The sequence below is a fragment of the Anas acuta genome, chromosome 1 (genome assembly GCF_963932015.1).
Source record: "Anas acuta chromosome 1, bAnaAcu1.1, whole genome shotgun sequence".
Lineage (NCBI taxonomy): Eukaryota > Metazoa > Chordata > Aves > Anseriformes > Anatidae > Anas > Anas acuta.
This window is the reverse complement of record NC_088979.1, coordinates 60,827,322-60,847,954: the sequence shown is the minus strand read 5'-3', so window position 1 is coordinate 60,847,954 and position 20,633 is coordinate 60,827,322. Positions and strand designations below refer to the sequence as shown.

At 39.0% G+C, this 20,633-nt stretch overlaps 1 protein-coding gene across 1 annotated transcript in view; it reads right to left on the bottom strand.

Annotated features, from left to right (window-relative positions):
• Positions 1 to 20,633, bottom strand: part of COL4A1 (collagen type IV alpha 1 chain) — a 130,512-nt gene that overhangs the window by 46,852 nt on the left and 63,027 nt on the right. The window contains exons 3-19 of the mRNA XM_068678507.1: positions 10,816 to 10,905; positions 10,682 to 10,726; positions 9,050 to 9,094; positions 8,886 to 8,948; positions 8,733 to 8,786; positions 8,557 to 8,583; positions 7,553 to 7,636; positions 7,376 to 7,438; positions 6,315 to 6,350; positions 5,744 to 5,785; positions 4,062 to 4,151; positions 3,437 to 3,472; positions 3,239 to 3,298; positions 1,883 to 1,927; positions 1,623 to 1,676; positions 1,250 to 1,291; positions 275 to 368 (exon numbers count right to left, since the gene is read on the bottom strand). Of these exons, the coding sequence (XP_068534608.1) occupies positions 275 to 368; positions 1,250 to 1,291; positions 1,623 to 1,676; positions 1,883 to 1,927; positions 3,239 to 3,298; positions 3,437 to 3,472; positions 4,062 to 4,151; positions 5,744 to 5,785; positions 6,315 to 6,350; positions 7,376 to 7,438; positions 7,553 to 7,636; positions 8,557 to 8,583; positions 8,733 to 8,786; positions 8,886 to 8,948; positions 9,050 to 9,094; positions 10,682 to 10,726; positions 10,816 to 10,905 (970 nt within the window). The remainder of the gene's footprint in view (positions 1 to 274; positions 369 to 1,249; positions 1,292 to 1,622; positions 1,677 to 1,882; positions 1,928 to 3,238; positions 3,299 to 3,436; positions 3,473 to 4,061; positions 4,152 to 5,743; positions 5,786 to 6,314; positions 6,351 to 7,375; positions 7,439 to 7,552; positions 7,637 to 8,556; positions 8,584 to 8,732; positions 8,787 to 8,885; positions 8,949 to 9,049; positions 9,095 to 10,681; positions 10,727 to 10,815; positions 10,906 to 20,633) is intronic.

Here is a 20,633-nt window from a genome sequence, read left to right as displayed (position 1 = left end):
ATTAAAAAATCTCATTGTATTTTTTAACCTCCATAAACACAGGCCCCATTTATTCTTTTCCAAACTATTAATGAAATGTTGTCTTATTAATGATGAGAAGAAGTGTTGACTAAAACTATGAAAAAATGTAATAATTTGAAAGCAATTAAATGAAAAACTGGAACATTCCACAGTTACATAGAGCCGCTGAGCCCACAGACAGTGGGATTTTAATTTCCTTTAGCAAGAAAATGAAAAGCACAACTCAGTCATAAAGACAATGGAGAATACGTACCTTTTTCACCTTTTTGACCTTTTTGTCCAGGCAAACCTGAAACTCCAGGGTCTCCCTTTTCACCAAAAGCATCCATTGGTCCAGTATCTATAACCTGAATCACAGGACAAAGATGAGGAAACTAGAAACACACAACTGTGCTCTAGTAGTTTGTATGTCATCCATTACAACCTGATGGCACAGAAGCCACTTTGTTTTGTGTTAACAGCTTTGAGCAGTTTTGGTCATACAGGCAATCTCATTGACAGGTACCAATTGCTGTGAGAGTGTTGTAGCTGCTGAGGAATTACCAGAGAAAATAAGGATTTCATATTCTACCAAAATTCCTTCATATCAGTCATACGCTTAAGTGGAAAACTTGATAGCACCTTTCTGAATGAAGATGATGGAAAGAAGCTTCAGTATGTTCTAAGCACTGATCCATTGGGTTTATGTTACCTTTCATCTTAAAATACTCCACTCCAGTGATTTCTACTGTTGATCTGAGTTTGACATAGAAGATACTAACATTTACAATACAATATTCAAGAAGTACACACCTTTTTTCAAAACAAATGAGCAGATGTTGGGAATTTTTTCAGTTGCTGGGAAAGCAGCACCATCAAAGATATGTCTGCTGCTAACCAGTCCCATTTTTTATTTGAAGTGTTAAAAAATTTATAGACTACAATGCTGACAGATGTATTCTTTTGAACTCTCTCTTAGTTTGTACTGATTAACAATGCCTTATAGTTCCACTCTCAAAAACATTCAAAATTCATATTCTTTGAAAACTCCTTTCCCAAATTTCAAACATACTTCAGAAATAAGGCTTTTGTTTCCATTAAGAAAAACTGAGGACATGACTGATTTGAACAAGATCAGAATATGCATAATCTCTCTCTTTTTTTTTTCTTTATGTTTGAGTGCTTTGACTTTCTCAAAATTTTTATCTTCATTTAAATTTAAAATAAAACAAGAATTTGTTTTACTTACTCTTCCTGGAGGACCTTGAGGACCTCGATCACCTTTTTCACCCTAAAGGAAAATACAAGTTATGCTTTAAATCCAGATCAGATGTTCTTCACAAAATAATAATAATAATAATAATAATAATAATAATAATAATAATAACAACAACAATAATAACAATAATAGTTTCTTTAGCAAATGAACTCTTTGACACAGATTCCCACAAAATCCAAATGCTAAGCACCTGGAATATTATACTAAACAATAATTTGTTAGCATAGCAATGTTCATTTAACACTGCTTTACATGCATATGATGTTTCAGTGCACACCTATGAACTGGCCATACGAGCTCATAGCTCCTCACTCTGTAGTGACAAGCACAGGCTCTGACTCACCTTAGCACCAGGTTCCCCAGGCCGTCCCGGAATCCCAAACCCTCCAGGCAAACCCTGAACGTAGAAGACAGTGACACCAAAAAAAGGCAAACATAGTTGCACATTAGCTCTGACAGCATCCAAGTTTTAAATTAAACTCAACAAGCACAATAATTTTAAGTAAATAATTTGGAAGGCTAGAAAATGTCAACCACTTATAATACACAGACAACTCTTTGGTTTTGAATGTAAGAAATAGTATAATTCAGTGAAATACATACAGGTTGTCCTTTTGGTCCTGGCTCGCCATCTTTTCCAGGCTTTCCCTGTAAAACAGCAAGTTCCACTCTGCTTAAGCAGATGGTCACTGGTACACAATTTCTAAATATGATGGGTGAACTACTAGAACAAAATAATCACTACTGTAATGCATTCATTAAGAGTGCTAAAATAGCTGACGGTGTAGAGGTTAAAAAGCAAGCAAACTGTGACTGCCTGGTGCTTATACTACTCAACATACTACAAATTATATCCTATCCCACCTAGATTTCTGCATTCAGCACTGGGACCCCCAGCACAAGAAGGACATGAAAAAGATCCACCAGACCAAGGCGGTCAGGAGAATCTTTTTATGTTCTCTCTGATTGGAATTAGCCATATGGTAGTCAAACAATTCCATAAAACTACAATATCAGATCTCAGTATTGGCTAATCTTTTGTGCCTTTTCTTAATTTCAGAAGTAGCTGTGATTTCCTTGAAGAGCAATAGTTATATTAAAAGATCTTTGAAGCTTTGTTCAAAGAACTCTGCAGAACCCGAAAGATTTATTTTTGAACAATGCAAAGATGCTTCCTCAGCTGGCTCCAGGCCAACATTTATCCGTCCTTCCAGCTTTCAAACCCTCATTTACTGTAGGAGTAAAAACATGTATCTGATAGCAGGGATACTTCCATCATGCACCTTTACTGATGGGTTGACAGAACACTCAACCTTGAAGTATAGTAGGAAATAAGGAGGAAGATCTCTTTCAGCCTGCAATACAATTCAATGCCTATAGCTGTGCTTGGTCATTTTCTAATGCTTTATGATGACCCACAATTTGAGAAACTGTAGATACATTTTCATGTAGAAACTGCTTTTGCTTACCAGATCAGCTGTGAAAGATACAGCATGGCTCACAGAAATTGTATGGATGAGACTATGATATAGGTCAAACTAGGCAAATGCAACAGACATTGTGGCCTTATGGTCAGCCTAGAAACCAGCAAGTTAACTTTTATCAGTCATCTAATTTTTTTTGCTCCATTCCTGAGTATCTGAAACAAATTCAACACTTGGCTAAAGTCATTCATATAGTGTGATTTGCTTTGCTTTTCCTTCTGTTTTGGAATGACCTTACCTTGCTTCAGTTGGGATCAATGGGAGTCTTGCCTCTGCCTTCAGCACTGCAGCCACTGTCTTTAGTTACGTGAAAGCATGTTACCTATTAACTTTACTGGATGTTATCACTATCTTGCCTTGTAAACCTGCCCTTGTTGTTTGATATATACCAAATTTAATGTTTCACTAATAGTTACTAAGTTTAATTAGTTTAGGGATGCAATGCAATGACTGTAATCACATTATTGATACTTACCTGTGGACCAGGCGCCCCAGGTTCACCTTTTTCTCCTCTGAAAGCTGAGCCTGGCAATCCCTGGAAGGCAAATACATACCAGATTAATAATACTGCCATATTCAAAAGTAAATTTGCTTTTAGGTATAAAGATATTCAGGGCCATCATTAGATTCTTCAGTATTTTTATTGTAATAAAAAAAATCTACAAATACTTACTGGGATTCCCTGTTCTCCCTTTTGACCTTGTTCACCCTAATGTAATTATAAAAAAAAAGGTAGATTAGTAAGGAAAATTTTACCCATAATTCATTTAGGCTGTAAATCATTTACTTCTTCATATCAGACGTAGCACATTTAATACTGTTCTCCACTTCAAGAACTATGCCTAATAGTATGACATGCAAAAAGAGGTTAGACAAAACACAAAACATGAATCCATTAAGCTAATTTTTATGCTAGTATATATTGCTTAGAGGGTCTAATTCAATAACTGAAAATTAATGATAATTCATTAACACTCAAACTCCATGGATGTGATTCTGTAAATGAAAAGTGCAGTGTAAGCTACTTAATTCAAATTTTTATAAAATTTAGGATTTACAATGTTTATCAATTCCGCTTCTTCAGAAAGTCTTCTGCTATTTGTGTTACTTCTTTATGCAATTGTTTATACATTTGTCATCATATTTTTCAGAGAAACTTCCAGAAAGACAATCAAAATGTATTACATAAAGCCAAACAGTTTTGAATAGTTGGCTGTGGATGACTCATTATTTTCTTCCTCTTTTACTTCTGTTAGTTCTAATGACTACTATTGAAGGTTGATCATTTAAGGTCTCACCTTTTCTCCCTTTATGATTTCGCTTCCTTTTTCTTTCGCATGTGGTGAAGGTCCTGGTGGCCCTGGGGGACCACGGACTCCTTGTTCTCCCTGTCAACACCAAATCCGGGACAGACCATTGAAAACATTACTGAGACCAACTTCAATAAAACAAGTGTGGATCATATTTTTTCATTGTGTGTGCATCCACAACAGAGTAAAAACCATATATGCTTATATAATGAAATATGACTATCTTTCATGGTAAAACACCTCCAAAAAGGATTGATGCATTTCTGCCATAAAATAACACATATCAATACTGTTTATTTTTTGCTAAGCCTAAGGTATCCAGGAAATCTCCACGTACTTAGTTCTATTATCAACATTTTTCAAGCAATTCTATGATAAAAAGTTAATCTCAATGATGTACCACGTCATGAAAAATCCTATCCAGTAGGAATAGTATGCTAAAAAAGAAAAAAAAAAAAAAAAAAAAGCCTATGTAATGATTTACTTATACTCCCAAAGGTCTCTGCCAATGACATACGTAAGAAGCTTTTGGAGAAGGGCTCAGACACATTAGCAGTTTACCCAATAACCTATGACTCCAAGCATTTCTTGCCTCCTGAAAATGCAACACAGAGCACTTTATGCATCTTTTTATGATGCATTACCTCTCATTTGATGCTGGCTAAGGGAATAAATGGGATCAGTCACCAAAGGTAATACATGGTAACTCAGCAATGCATCAATGCTGAAACAGTCATGCAGCAGGCAGGAAATCAGTCGTCACAGCAAAATCAACAAACAAGGCAAAAATAAGAAAGGTCATTTGCTTGGTACTACTGCAGCAAAGGGCTAGGAGTTGGACAGCATGAAGTCTCACGCTGCACTCTGGGACGTTGACCATATTTATGAACAAGCTGGCAGCATTGGTAACTAAGAAAATAACTGCATCACCAGTTGCAGTCACACAGCACCAGCAAGGCTGCAGCTCTCTTCCACTTTAGCAGGTACTGCAGCACAACAGAAGCCCATGTAGAAGGCAAAAGGGTTGATAGAGAAGGATCGGTGTTGACACTGTATGTGTTTTGGGCAATTTACTTTGGACTAACCACACTCTCTTCCAACAGGGTCAGCCCTCAGCACTGACTGTAGCATGCTCCTGAAGCACAGCTTTTGGTTTAGTTTCATGCTAAAGGAAACCAGATTGTACTCGCTCAAAAATGCTCCTGGTTGAGCCAAAACACAGGGGACAACCGCAAGATCTGACTCAAAACCACACCCTCTATTCATTCTAAAGCAGTGATACAGACAGGACCTCAAGAGCCCTATCTCAACTAATTCCGACAATTTCAGACAGCATATATCAGAACAAAATTGTTTTCAAATTAATCTCATGATGAGTCCTAATATGCAGAGTAAATGTTTCCAGATCTCCCTACGATAAACTAAAGTAGTTGGTACTAGTCACAGCTAGAAAACAGGATAACAGTTACAGATAAAAATCTGAAACTGTTTAGGACTTCTGTTCATTTAGCTATGAGTTACAGATTTGATTAACTCAAGTTGCCTAAAACTTACAATGCCTTTGAGCTGATTTTCTTCACAGATTAGTTCCAGAAGTTTATTTAGTTAAAACAACAAGTCTCAAGAATATTTTATGGAAGTTGTTCTCTAATTCTTTAGAAGAGACTTACCTTTTCACCTTTTGGACCCTGAAAGCCCAAACCCATGTAGCCCTGAAAATAAAAATTACACATAGTAAATTTTCATCAGCAGTGAACATGTGCATACATACACACATACAGAAATATTTTGTACATGGCTAAAGTAAAGAGAGTATGAAAGACAAGATAGGTCTTTTAAATGCACATATTAAATAAACAAATAAATCATGTCCTAAACCTCCAGTTGTCACACAAATTTGTGAAAAAAAATAAAATAAATATATAATAAAATTTATTGCATAATTTTAGTGTCATCATGCTCTTTTTTCAACATTTTACTGTTAAATTTTGGCATTTTAAAATGAGTCCCAGTAATCACAGAATGTTGTAATTATTACTGACTTGATCAACTGAGGCAACAGATCTAATCAAAAATAAAATAAATAAATGAAAAAATAAAAAGCTTTCTCTGTGATGCCTCATCAACTTATCCCCAGATTGCAAGAAAACCTACTCCTTTAGGACTATTAGTTTCCAAATTTGGGGGAACTGATGTGCCAAATAACTAAACAAGCAGATAATCTTTATAATAAAGTCTTACCTTCTCGCCTGGAGGTCCTGGTGGCCCTGGGGGACCCTACAAGACAGTACATTTCAGCAGACATATATAAAGCATGCTAGGCTGAATAATTCCTTATTCTATAATGAGATCAAAAATGCAAATCTCTCCATTAAACCAAGATCTAAAGTATTTTTCTGCTACCGCCTGTAGCTTCCAACTTAGCCTAAATAATAAAATAAACAGAACCTGTCAAAGATCTTTCATCAGAGCTGGCTTTACAGTTAAGAGTGCTGGATCTAATCAGCATGTAGACAGGAGACAGTCACAGAAAATCTGAGGTACTGCACTGCAAAATAACTTCACTAATGACTTTTTTTTCCACAGTTTTGTGCACTACTGACTACATAAATGGACAGTGATAAACATTAATCCTCACCTTTCTTTCATTAAACTTGTTCTTTTTTACATCAACAAGTGCAAGTGCTGACTAAACTGTATGACCATTTTCCTTTAGACCACTTTCAGTTTTCTTCAGGAGGAAAACATATGCTCACTTAATAGCCAGAAACACTAAGTGGACTTTCGTCAGATGGAAGTAACTGATCCCTATGAACATTACCCGTATCCAGCACAGGAAGAGACGACATTAGATATCTATTAGATCTGACAACATTTCAGATAGTTAAAATGCCTTCAGCATTAGGAATAATATGAATTTGATGCTGTCCTGCTTTCCACAGTGCTTCTTACTCAACTGCCCATAATAATAATCTCAGCATACATTTTGATTTAGATCTGGCTGCTAGGTTTGTAGTTTGTGTTCTATAGATTAAGTGCGGGAAGACAGAGAAGGAGGATTAAGTATATTACAACCCCTTTCCCACAAATAAAATCCTCCAAATCCTCCAAGAAGATGACTCTAGGAGCAGTGCTATTGAATACCTATGTACCTATGCAATCCTACCATGACAGAATCTAGGAGACTAAATACATAGCCTGAAACCACAGGTTGTCTTTCCTAAATCCTAACACCTTGTAGGACTTTCCTGTAGGTGAAGTGCAAATCACCATTACATGTGATTCCATCACAGGAAACTTACTGGTTCTCCTGGAAGCCCTGGTGGCCCCATTGGTCCCTGAAACCCTGCAGTTCCAGGTGGACCCTATAAAAAAAAATGAAAAGGCATAATTAAAAAGTGATATGTATTTGGCAATTTCATTATATTTATATAATTTTAATTGAAACTCTCTGGTATTCAAACATCATTTAGACTTACAGGTAGTCCAGGTTGGCCAGGAAAGCCTTTTTCACCTTTTAGCACACTAGAAGGTAAAAGACCAATCACTTCACCTGGATCTCCCTATAACAAAAAATAAAATAAAATAAAAACAATAGTACTTTAATATCCATTCAAACACATTCAAAAATGTTAAGATAAGAAGAAAGTTAGAGCTATGTAAAATCTGGAATCATTTGGAAAATTCCCTTTTAAGAGTCACCTCACTTAACATCTAAGAGATTCCAGTACCAAATCATCATTCATACTCTTATTCTCTGCACTGTAATGTGTAATCAGAAAGATTTTCCCACCAATCTATCACTACTACAGCATTAGTAGACAATGAGAATGTCTGGCCTGGCTATTAATGGAATTGGTAACTTTGCGGTCTCTTCTCCAGGATGAGATCTTAGTCTTATAACTAATTTTGAAATCAAAGCTCTCCTTTTTCTTTAAAAAATAGATACACTTTGTCTTTCTTATTTTGGAAAACTATTCCAATTGTTACCTGCTTCTTTATGCCTCTTTTTCTGATAGCAAAAGATCCTGTTTTTTTCCTGCATTTTTGTACAACATTGCTATAACTTGAGGGGTGACTTTCTTCCACAAACATTCTCTATGTTAAACTACTTTGAAAACTGAAATGCCAGTATGAAAACAAATGTTGGAAACATAACACCTATCTAAATCTGTATGCACAACTTTGTGGCCACCACAATACTTATGCAAAGTTAATGATATGTACTATTTTTTCTATTGTGCTTCATAAAATACTTACACTTTAAAGACCTGCATGGAACAACACAAACGTGTAATTGTTATGAACTGGATGTTGTTCCACTGCCTTTATTTAGGAGGACTGCAGAGCAGAGTACAAAGTGAAGCACACCAGTACAGTTTTTTAGTACTTAACGAAGGACTGCTAGTCTTAGAGGGTGTAGAGCTCATTCTAATTCTTTTCATTAGAAACAGGGTATGATCACATCTAGAGCAAAATGTACCTTCATTCCAGGAGGTCCTGGGGGTCCCTGTGGAAAAAGACATATTTGATGTTATTTTTCCTCAGTATTGCATATTTTACATTTTATAATCTATATAATGCTGTATAATTATATCTAAATTTCAAGAATCGGAGTTGAAACAAGTGAAGTGAACTAAGCATGAAGAATCTACTTACTATGCTCCCAGTCAGTCCTGGTAACCCTGGGGGACCTACTGGACCTCTTTCACCCTAAGGAGAACAGAGAAATCGGTTTTGTTTAGGGAACACTTTTGAAGGATGTTTTTATTCCAACACAGAGATGTTGTTATAAACATATGTAAATGTCACCTTTGTTCCATTACATCCTGGAATGCCAGGTGGACCAGGAGGGCCATCTTGTCCAGGAATGCCCTACATAAAAAGGAAGTAAAGAAATTAGCAATCCAGGTCAGACAATCACCTGATGTTCGCTTTTGATATTCTTTGTAAAAATACATATACTTCACACGTACAGGAAGGCCTGGGTTTCCTGGAAATCCTGATGGTCCTGGTGGGCCCTGCAATTGACAAAAACATACTGAACTTGGGAAACTGAACTGACAAAACCACAAAACAACAATGACAAGCTGCATGTCTAGTCTCCTTTCCAGTGGGGACAGTAAAAATCAGAGTAAAACTTTCTTTTAAACTCTCTTGGGAAAATAGCCCTAATCTCCAAACCTCCCAACCACAGCATTTTAGCGATTGGTGACTGAAAGCACTTTTTTATAATTCTGTAAATTTTAAGCAGCAATACGCATTTTATTCAACTGAAACTGCATCGGAACCTTACACAGACATAATGAAGGAATGCAGAGTTTCTGTCTTCTCACAACCATGCTTCACAACGTGAAATTTACTGTAGACACCTCTTCATAGCAGAGGAGGATGCTAAGTCACTGTAAAGTTGCTTTTTCATCTTTCATCAGACACATCAGTTTGTCAATTTCATTTTTATCATCCAAAAAAAAAACCACACAACTGATTTGAAATAACTCCCTCTCCCTGAATAGCTTTCCAGTGTAATGAATCTGGAGTTTGACTTGGCACTTCATTTTCATCCTACCAGTTTATTTATTGTGGAACAGAAAAGATGTATGAGATTCCAGAAGCTCAGATAGCATATTTGCATCTTCCAAAACTTTACCATTGCAAAAGTACAGTCTACTTGCACTGCAAACCATGAATGGATTTGCCAGGTGATGCTAATTTATGTTAACATACAGGATACCATGAACTTCATGGACTGAAATGAGGATTTCTTGATCTATCAGAATACCTCTCTATAATACTTTAGACACTGTGACTGATTTTGTAAATTCTTTGTGCTGCAGGCCACTACAGGCAAATGGAGAACACAGCATTTTGTAAATCTGTGGACAAGAGGGCACAGTTTAAAATGTATCATTGCTCATCAAGTCACTCAAATTCTCTTTCATCAGTACATTACAAAATGTGAAAATGCTCAGAATGAGCTTGGCATCTGACAAAACACAAGAAGACACAGCCCTGGCTACTATAATATACTAATTGAGTGTTTTGTAAGTACCACATTAAACAGAAATTACAACAGGAAGGCATGTTTAGGGCCTCCCTTAAAACTGAAGAAGTCGGGGGATGAAAGCCCCAGCTTTAATTTGTCTCTACACCCTGTGTAAATTTTTAACATATACATGCTTGTGAGTGTGTCAGCATCTCTGCTGGAGCACTTCAAGGAGGTTACGTGGTTCACATTCTATTGGAATGAAGCCTCTTGGTAGGTCAGAAGGCTCTCAAAGGAATATTAAAACCAGAGTTGTTGATGCAGTGATAAGTAGTGGGCAAAAAGGAAATGGGCAAAAGCACTGACTGCACAATGCAGAAAGAACTTCAAAGGCAAGAGCAAAAATCTTGAATTATTGTGCAGCACAAGGGGATGCAGTTGATTAACGCAAAGAAGAGAATAACCCCATCATCCACTTGAAGGCAGCTAGGAAGAGTGAAAGACATATAAACATGAACAGACATATAAACATGAAAGACATATAAAGACATGAAAACATGAAAGACATATAAACACGAAAGACATACAAACATAAACTACAAAAATGTAAGTTAGAACTCACTCTTGTTCCTTTTGTTCCTGGCAGTCCTGGTTCTCCAGTATCACCCTGTAAAGGAAAAGAGATAGCTTTGTCTTTCCTACGGACAACAATTTAGGGAAATCTGAGTGTTTTAAATATTAAAGCTTAATACCTACCTTAAGCCCTGGTGGCCCAGGAGGACCTTCAGGTCCTTGCATTCCAGGAAACCCAATCACACCCTGTAGACCCGGCAAGCCTCTTTCTCCCTGTGGAAAGAAGAATAGGCATTAGGAACAACACCACTGAAAATAGTAAGAAGTTAAATGTGACAACCAACATTTCATTCTAGTCTTTGAAAGAAGGATTATTATAAATAAAGAAATATTTTTGTTTGATGACAAGTTGGCACAAGGTGATTGTGGCATGACAGAAAAGCACTATTCATAGCATGTTTATACCCCTAGTAATAGGAAGGCCAGAAAATCTAACACCCCAAGTTAGCAGTCATATTCCTGAAAACTGCAAACATCACTGTTCGGCCACTAGTATATGAAAGGCCAGTACGAATCTTTGTCTTACAAGTCATTCACAACAGCAGATTTTGGACAGCAGGCTTTGTCACTTAGTATTGAGCTTCAGGGTGGTTCAGAGTCAGAGGTGGTTCAAGATACAGGGTCTTTCTGAGAAGCTCAACACAGTGACTGTATCTGTCATCCTTTAGGTTCCTGTTTATAGTCATATGGGATATACATGTTTTCTGCACGCTCCCTATTACTCCAAATGCATTTAAAACACATAAACATAGAGGCAGAAAATAAAATCCATCCACACTCTAGATCAATATTGCAGCTGTTGCATTCCCAGTGAAACCAAGAGGAACACTGAATAAAGGCTGAAAAAATCTACACATAGGGGAGAGGGGAAAAAAAAAAAAGCATCCATATATCAAAGTCTGAAAACAGCAAATCAAGCAAATTAAAAGCCAAATGTTCCACATACGAAATAACTAGAGTTGTCTTTTCAAGGTGTAGGGTGAAACAGGGAGAAGCACCTCATGTTATCCAAAAATGTGGTAATATGAATGAATAAAAGATTAGTGAGCAACTGAAAAAAAAAATAAAAAGGAAAAGGTATACAGGTTTGGTCAACAACTAAAAAACATGACATCTGTTTTAGAAACTCAAAAAATAGACCAGTTTTCATGGAATACAGACAAGGTAATAAAATCAACAAAGTTCCAAACACACAAAAGGAAGCTACTCAGTTTTCAATATCTTCAGCAGAACATTGAGAGATGACCGTGCTATTTGTAATTAACAAATGATTTGGTACTGCAAATTTAGGATGGTGAGTAGTTTAGTGAGGAGAAAGAAACTTTTCTCCCATTTGCTCAGGATTACCCTTCTAGTAGCTGGTGGGGGTCATCTGAGGACTGAGCAAATAAGTGAAGAACAACATCTGGAGATTGGAGAGCTCGCTCTTCAAGTAGGTAAAACAGATACGTTGCAAGGAAAACATTATGGTAGGCAGTCAGAGGAAGGGGTGTGATGACTCACAGATGTGGCGCTTGTTAGTTTCTGAAGATGGTGGAGTTGGCCACTTGGGTAGGCTTTTGTTCAGATGAAGAGAAAAAGAATAGAGGTGACTGATGGATAAGATGAAAGGGCCAATGATAAAAGTATGAGAAAGTAGAGGGGAAATTAAAGCAAAATAACCACTTAATACAGAGAAGTGACTTTGGTGGAAATAAAGGAGATCTACTGGTACCAGCTCTATTCAGTGTCCCTGCTGAGGCTGCTCCTGCCAGCCTGAGTTTCTACAGGTCTGGTGGAAATGTGATCTTGGCATTTCATTTTATATACTTTATATTTTATATACTTTATATTTCAAGTCTCAAAGAAAAGGACACAGAGATGCACCCAGCACCTACAGCCCCTGCCCCATGGCATGCTAGTGTGAGCTGCGTGTCAGCGGTAACAACCAGTCCCACCAAAGCTTGTGCAGCCATTCCTGCACCTTGCTGAGAAGGGGAAGGAGGAAAAATGGAAGGAGTCAGAGAAGGAGCAAGTCTGAAATTTCTGATAGGTCAAATAACATAATAATTTGGTTTTGTAATGCTACTGCAAGGGTTGCTGATGGAGCTGATGTCTGTGCATGCTAAGTGTCCATTCACCTCTTTGTGGTATGTTTCCTGGACGGGCTCTCATGGCAGTCCTTGCCCATGCAAACTGAGGGACATGGTACTTCTATAAACAAAATATCACTCATTTCTTAAAATTTTCCACTGGGAAAAATTCTTATGTTGCCTCTCCTCTCTTTGCTCCCATGAAAAATAGCATTTTCAATAAAAAAAGTACTTTGTGAGGCAATCAAACAGTTTTTCCTTGAAGCACCAAAACGGCACGATCTCCTCTATTTACTTCTCAGTATTCATTGTCGTACTTTGATAATAAAGTTTGCTAGTTACCAAAATCCTGTTGTGTTGTTATTATAAAACACTGCAAAGCAAAGCAAACAGCCCAACAGATCAAGAAACATATTTCTAAGTCAGCTGTAAAACGTCCAAAGTCCAAGTTCTGAAGTAATCATTTCAGAACAGAATTTTACACTGAACCGTGGGCACTCGCCTTCATGACCTGCTGGGAGATCTATTAAGGAGGCAGAAGACACTCACGTACATAGAACAGCATTTTCCATCGCTGAAGGAAAGCACAATATGAAGAAAACAAGATTTTTCTGACACCTACATAGAAGTATGAGTCATATATAACCCAGCTAATACTTTCTACACTCAGGAGCTCTGTCCAGAGGCTTTCAATACACTTTGAACCACTGCACCCTGCAACACAGGAAAATATTCATTCTGCCATTCTTATGGAAAAATAAAACAGAGGTTTAGAGATTTCGTTTAGTCTAAGGCTCCCTGAAGACTGTTCTGGCACTGTAAAAGGCCCTTAATGTGCCTGTAAATCACTCACTAAGGTAATGACCACTTTGTCTTGCCAAAGACATTAACCCAAGGCTTGACATAAATAAAGCTTGGACTTCCAGGACAATTAGAGCCAGCTCTGCAAAGCTATCTTCAGACTCCCAGGTTGAGGGGTTAAACATAGCTGCAGAAGCAGGTCAGAGACCGTACAGGGACACTTTGAGCCAAGATACATCCAGGTTTCCCTTGAAACATTGTCTTTTACTGACTTGAACTGTTAGGCCAAGAGGAAGAAAAGTAAATGTCTATTTGTCCAGGGCTTCTGGACACCCAGTCAAGCTGCCAGATGCCCAGAGGCCTGGAGAGCACAACTCCTGAGTGTGTGGAGGTCTTTCCCATCCCAAATACTGCAGCCTCACAGTTTCTCACACCAGAACTGAGCTCATGTATTTGCTTGTGATTTGCCAGAGGGAAGTAAAAAACAAAAACAAAAACAAACAAACAAACAAACAAACAAAAAAAACACATAAAGTTTGCTGACAGTCTTGGCTCTGAGGGTGTGAGAACCACAGGACACAGGATCTCACTCTACACACAATTTGCCACCTTAGCATTTTATTCACAGCCACATTCTAGCCACCTTAGCCACTCATGCTAACTGGGGAGCATGCACTTACCCACTGCTTACACCCCTCTCTCTACTTTGCCTTCCCATTTAATGTCACTGCAAAATACTGAATTAGTAGCCCAACCTTCTGCAGTCTCTGGCTAGACAGACAGTGGGACCTTACTTCTCCATGCCATCCACGGAAACTCACAAGAGTTAGGACAACCTTTTCCAGCCAGACCCAGTGACAGACCTAGGGGCCTGGTTTCCAGGCCCTTTTTTTACTCCATGTGTCAGGCTGTAAGGAAAGAAGTATCGCTAGCAAACAAAGATCTAACTTCAATGCTTCAGTGACCCAGACAGTACCAACTCACACTGTGACATGTCTTTTTGGCATCAGTGAAACTGATTACAGGATTACAGTAAAATTCTATCAGTCTCAAAATGACTACACTGAACAAAAGAATACAGAAACTCTGTCATGAGAATTAGTAAACTCATGTGAATGCTGAGCTCCATGTGTCCTACATTGACTGGGTATTATCCTGCAGAGATCACTGGGGTAGCAACATTTGTACTGCTGCTTTCCTACCCAAAGTGGCTTACTTAGAACTGCAAGCTCAGATGAAGCTATCATGTATTACACCATGCAGTACAGACATATGCGTGTCCTGAGGATGCTTTGCATTGCAAGGAAATACTTGAGCAGCATCCCTTCCCTGCTTGCCTGCCCAGTTCCTTTGTTCATCCAGTGTTCCAGCCAAACATCCCAACAGTGTTTGCACTACATTTATGTTGCAACTCATTAAGCATCCACACTACATAAATTGGCAAGCACTAGATCACTGCTGTTACCCCACTTATTCTTTGCTCAGCACTGAGATTCCTAGCTGCAATGAGTGGAGAGCATGAGACTCTGACTCTAAGTGCTATGTATTGTTCAAGTTCCAATATTCACAGCTGCAAAATCTTGGCAAGTAATATTAAAAGAGCTTCTGCTTCTTACAAATCAATTCATGAGACTCGGAAATTAAAACAGATGTAACCGAGTCATCTGTACCTCCACTGATGCAATGCAAACTGTCAGAAAACACAAAGGAGAATACATTATTCAGCTCACAAAGATGAATATCCTGCCTCTCAGCTGCTGTCGAAAATATGGAGATGCTATGTAAAAAGACAGCAAGTGCTCAGTCACTGTTGCACTCATTTGATTAGCAAGATGCCTGTTGAAATCCAGCTTTTGTGAAATGCTTCCAAATGCCTCTGCATTAGATAGTTCAAATTAAAAGCAACTGAATGGACTTTTAAAGAGAGGTGAACCTGTTAAAAGCATAGCTACAGGCGCTGACATTTTTGCTGGCATCCATCCTTCCAAATTAGCCATGAAATACTGTTTCACACATGGAGCAACTGCAGATGGCTGTTGAGGAGAGTCACATGAAGCAAGTAGTTTCAGAAGAGTTATAAATCAAGTGCTGAGGGGGAGGAAACAACCAGAACTACATTATAAATTATTTCCCCTATTATTTTGTCTAGGGACTATTGGGCAGGGAGATGTTAGTCTCGAGAGACTGGTAACACGGATATAAATCAAATGTTTGCGGAGCTGTGGGCTCACACAATGTCTGGGCCCATACATATGCTCTGTTCTCCAGTTCTCCAGAGACCAAAGCATGTGGTGAATAACAATGTGCAGAGCTTTCTGGAGGCATTTACGAGATTATCACACAGCCCCTAGCTGGCTTCTCCTGTTCGGTTTGCCTCTGCTGGAGATCATCCCGTGGTAGAAACGGCAGAACAGACATGTGCCTGCCCTTTGGCTGAAAACACGTAACACGGGTTTACGGTGAGATGCTAAAAGGCAGCTGAGCTGGTCTAGTTAGCAAAGTTGGCTCTGCTCCTCTTCCTGCTCCTTTGAAATGGATGTTGCCTCCTGGCCCTTCTTTATAGCATTGATGATTCCCTCCAGCACCGCTGCACCAAACCAGTTCACTAAATTCACACACTTTTCCTTGGTGAGAGAGCTTGCTCCGGCCTCAGTGATCTGAGAAGCCCATCAGGTGTCGAGGTGGCTGCCAAAACTGATGCGAGGACACAGCAACGCAGGGCGGAAAGGCTGCGACAGCAACTTCTCACACCAGCACGGCGGGTTGGATGGAGTTCATCTACCAGAGCTCCTCAGCTGTGCCTTTGCTGCAGGAGGAACTGAGCCCAGAGCCAACAAATGCTTGAACTTGAAGGACAGACATCTTCAGATCAGCATTAATGCCGAGTCCAACATCCGTTCTGAGCTCCAGCTTCCTCTCTCACAAGCACACGTGCATCCCTCTTTCCAAAGCTCACGTTCATTGAACTGAAACACTACCAAGGGCATGTATGCCAAAGAAATGCAAAAGCTTCAAGATGAAAACCGAGGGTGCAGTTTTCCAAAAAGAGAGAGACAGGGCCTGACAGCTCAGTGTTCTTCCCTATTTTTCTCTTTCTGTGTGTGATTTTAGAAACAGTCTCAAATGTTGCTTTTGATAGAGATTAATTTGAGGTCCAGGTGTAATTGTTAATGAAAAATGCACCATTCACATGAATCCTGAAGTTCTCATCACGCCTTGATGCTCTGGTGTGATCTCTTAGTATCCACAGCAACACACAACAGCCTTGCAGTGACCTACACGGTTTCTAGACAGACTGTCCCAAACCACGTGAGAGGTGAATGCAGGCTCTGTGTTTGTTCCTTCAGCTGATATAACTGCATGCACTCAAGCGAATTGGCTTTGAAGTGTTAGACCTGTAATTACAATACACAGCGGGAGACAGTACTGTGGGATCTGAGTAGCGCTCTTGAGTCACTGTGTTTCTCTCCACACTCTCCTAAACACGTTTTACAGAACTGTAATTGGCTCAGGGCTGATTTCATGAAGAAATGGTGGTGGGGAATAGCAAATCCTTAACTAAAAGAGTATTTCTAACCACCAGAGGGAGTACCGGCATCGAATATCTTTCAGGACTAAAATAAACGTGTACAATAAATATCATCTGTTTGTCCTTAGCTGCACTTACCATTTTCAGTATTTTACTGAAAGTGTGAAGTGGATATCAGTCAAACAGAATTATTGCTATACGCTCACAGCACAAGAGTCCTTAAATGCACTGCGGATGCTTAACATTACAGAATTCCCACGGCACATTCTTCAGTGTGAGAATCTATCTACACTATAGAGATACAGTTCTGAAGCCACACGAGTAACTAGTAAATAATTACACAAACATAACTGTGAAGACATGTAAAGAATCTGTGCAGGAGCTCTGTAAACATCTTGGCTCTCCCAGCAGTTTGGGGGCTGACAGGATGCAGAATGGAAAGAGGGGAAGGGAGAGGAAGAGGGGATGTAAATCAGCAAAATCTGGATTCTTGCACTGCCAGAAAGAATCTGAGAAAAGTCACTCATGTGGAAACATGAATCCAGCATGACTAACGGAAGGGGCAGCCATGACTGTTTTGCATCACCTGCACAGCTCCCCAGTCGAGCTGGCTGTGGGCTGGATGAGTCCCCTGGAAAACCTGAGGCATTACAAGGGCTGCTCTAGGCTATATGCAGACACACAAAGAGCTCTCCCAGCAGCTGCTGGTGAACAACACTCTCCAGTCATGCCCTTTCTGTCACGATGCTGGTTCTGCCGTTTCCATCTCTCCTTGTCCACTCCCTGGTGCCCTTTACCCATGGGACTCCTTTAGCCCCCAGTTAAACCAGTTCCTGAGCTGTGCTTTGAGGTGGGAACACTGAAAAGCACCCAGTGACAGTGCAAAAGCCAGTGTCACACAAACTTGTATACACAAGTGTGGAAGGTGCACTCTTGTCACCCCGCGATGGCATCTCACACAGCACTAGCTTCTTGCTGGCTTTGCTGTCATTCCTGCTATGCAATTATCTGCTCCCGAGTCTAGTAAATTTGCAGAACCGGAGAACCTGTGCAGAGTGATCCAATGTGAACTCAGAGCTGCAGTAGTGAATCAATCAGTGTAACAATTTGGTCAGAGAGCAGTTCAGGTTGGCAGTTTGAGGGCTGTCTGTGCCTCTGCCTTCCAAATCGGAGAGCATGCTTAGGCGGGAAGTGTATCTCAGTGTCGCCTGACGGCTGCAAAGAGCATTCCTCAGGAAGTTGCTAAGTGCTTCCCAAGAGTATAAAAATAGAAATAACAATCTTTGTGTATCCTTTCCTCTACATATCTGTACCGACGTGCTTAGTTTGTCTGCAAATAAAGTGGGTGGGTATGCAGTGTGTCTGAATTTGATTTAGTAACTGAAGGAGAATTAAAATAAGCCAAGTCAAGTAAAATTAATATTCAGAAGTCGGTCACTGCTACAGTCTCAACCTCTACTTAGTGTCAAGCAACTGGTTGCTTATCAGCACTGTACAATTTCAGCTAAACCAGCTGTAAGTAATGGCTCCTCCATACTTAATTTACGTGCTTCATGCAATTCCTCTTCTTGCTCATCCCATAGTTATTTCTCATTTTCCAAATGCTTTTCGGATTTTTCAACAAAGGCGCCTACATTTCACTTTCTAGGACTTGCTGAGCCAGGTTAAACTAAGCTCTCAGTGATTCCTTACATTGTTTGTCTTTGGCCATTGTATATTTTGTGGTGTATTTGACTCCAGTGTAGACAAATGTTGCAGACCCAGAAGTAGGTAGGATGCTGAGAAGGAGTGTATTTCTATTTACAGAAAACTATGATTTAGAAGACATGCTTGGTTTGCCTCCATTAAAAAAAAAAAAAAAAACAAACAAACAAAAAAAAAAAACACACCTTTAATTCATGACCCCTAATTTCACCATTTCATAAGCTAGGAGTAGTCTACCTCAAAGCATGATGGAGAGCATGGTATGACAAGAGTATGAAGGCAAGAATAACAGAGAGCAGAAGCCAACAGACAGCGTGTGAGCTTCATTTGCTGACTATGGAAGTCTGCCTGAACAGTGTTTGGCAGTTTAACACCAACGCATGTGTTTCACTGTCTTCATGTTTAAACATTTACTGATTTTTGTAAAAGACACATCCCATGTTGCTTCAGGAGGAAGTCACAAAAACCTGTCACCGAAGGTGTACATGGTGTATTTCCAAAACTTTAAATAAAAATAAAATCAAACTTGGCTCAAGGAGTCCTTTTCCAAAAGTTAGAATCACCCTAGGGAACAGAACAACCTCAAAAAGCCTCAAGAGAAGCGGATGTGGGAAGGAAAAATGCATATGCAGTGTTAAAAGAAAAAAAAAAAAAAAAAAAAAAAAAGGAAATTCTATCACCTGGAGACAGGTTGAATCAAAAGGGTGCTATATTTCCCACCCCTTCTAATCATCTGTTGAACTCATTACGTCTGAGTAACTCTTCCTTTGTTTTATTGCACATTGTGTTAAGTCACTTCCAGTGTTGAAGGTCCATGAAAATAAGGGGTAAAAATGCTCCACACCCTTCCTTCTTCATTAGTGAAAATTACTTAGCATTTGTTTGCATTTGGCATTGTTTAAAAGCTCACATTTAAAGATGAAACAGCAGAAAAAAAAAAAAAGTCTTGAACTTTTCAGGTTTTTCTAATTTATTTTTGTTCACATCCTAGACCTGGAATGAAATGTTCACATCCTAGACCTGGAATGAAATTTGACGTTGTTACATGCGAGTTTTATTCTCTTGCCAAAGGTTTGTCATGGACATATTTACAGAAAATAATCTCTTCCATAAATAGTAAAAACATGGGCAGCTGGTCCTAGACAGTACAGACTGCAATAAGTTCTCATAATGAAGTAGCTCATATCTTAAAGAGTACATGACAGACAGTGCTATTCTAGACAGTGCTATTCTAGCTACTTTTTTTTTGGTTAGGTTTGAAATGGCATTTCAAAAGTTTTAAACATTTTAAAAGTTGTGTAGAAGTAAGATATATTTCCACAAAAGCTGGAGGAAATATTCTGGCTTCTGAGTTTTTATCACAAAAAGACCACAAGGCAGATAACACTAGACCTCAAAGTGTAATGCAATGTTTCTTCAATTTAACCTATAGTCTCTTGACTCAACCAGAAGCATTGGAGAACAGACAGCACAATATAATTTCTGTAGCACCTTCAGCATAATGCAACCTAAACCAATTAAGTTATCAAAGATGCAATAGTCACTAACAAATATATAAAACAGATATTTTCCTTATTTTGACACTATGGAGGTCATAAGCACAATCAATCAGTTGTTACTTGCCAGTGAATGCCAACCAGAAGTTGCTGTACTGCTTAGGTGTCTTAAAGGTTGTCTTCTTGACAAAAAAAAAAAAAAGGCTGTGTAAAACAGCATGTCAGAAAACTTAAAAACCTGCGATGTACAACTGCTGCCACCCAGAGGAACTCACAGGAAAGGGACACAGCCACTGGAGCAGGGAATCTGTCCTGGTGAGAACTGGTCTGAGACTGTGA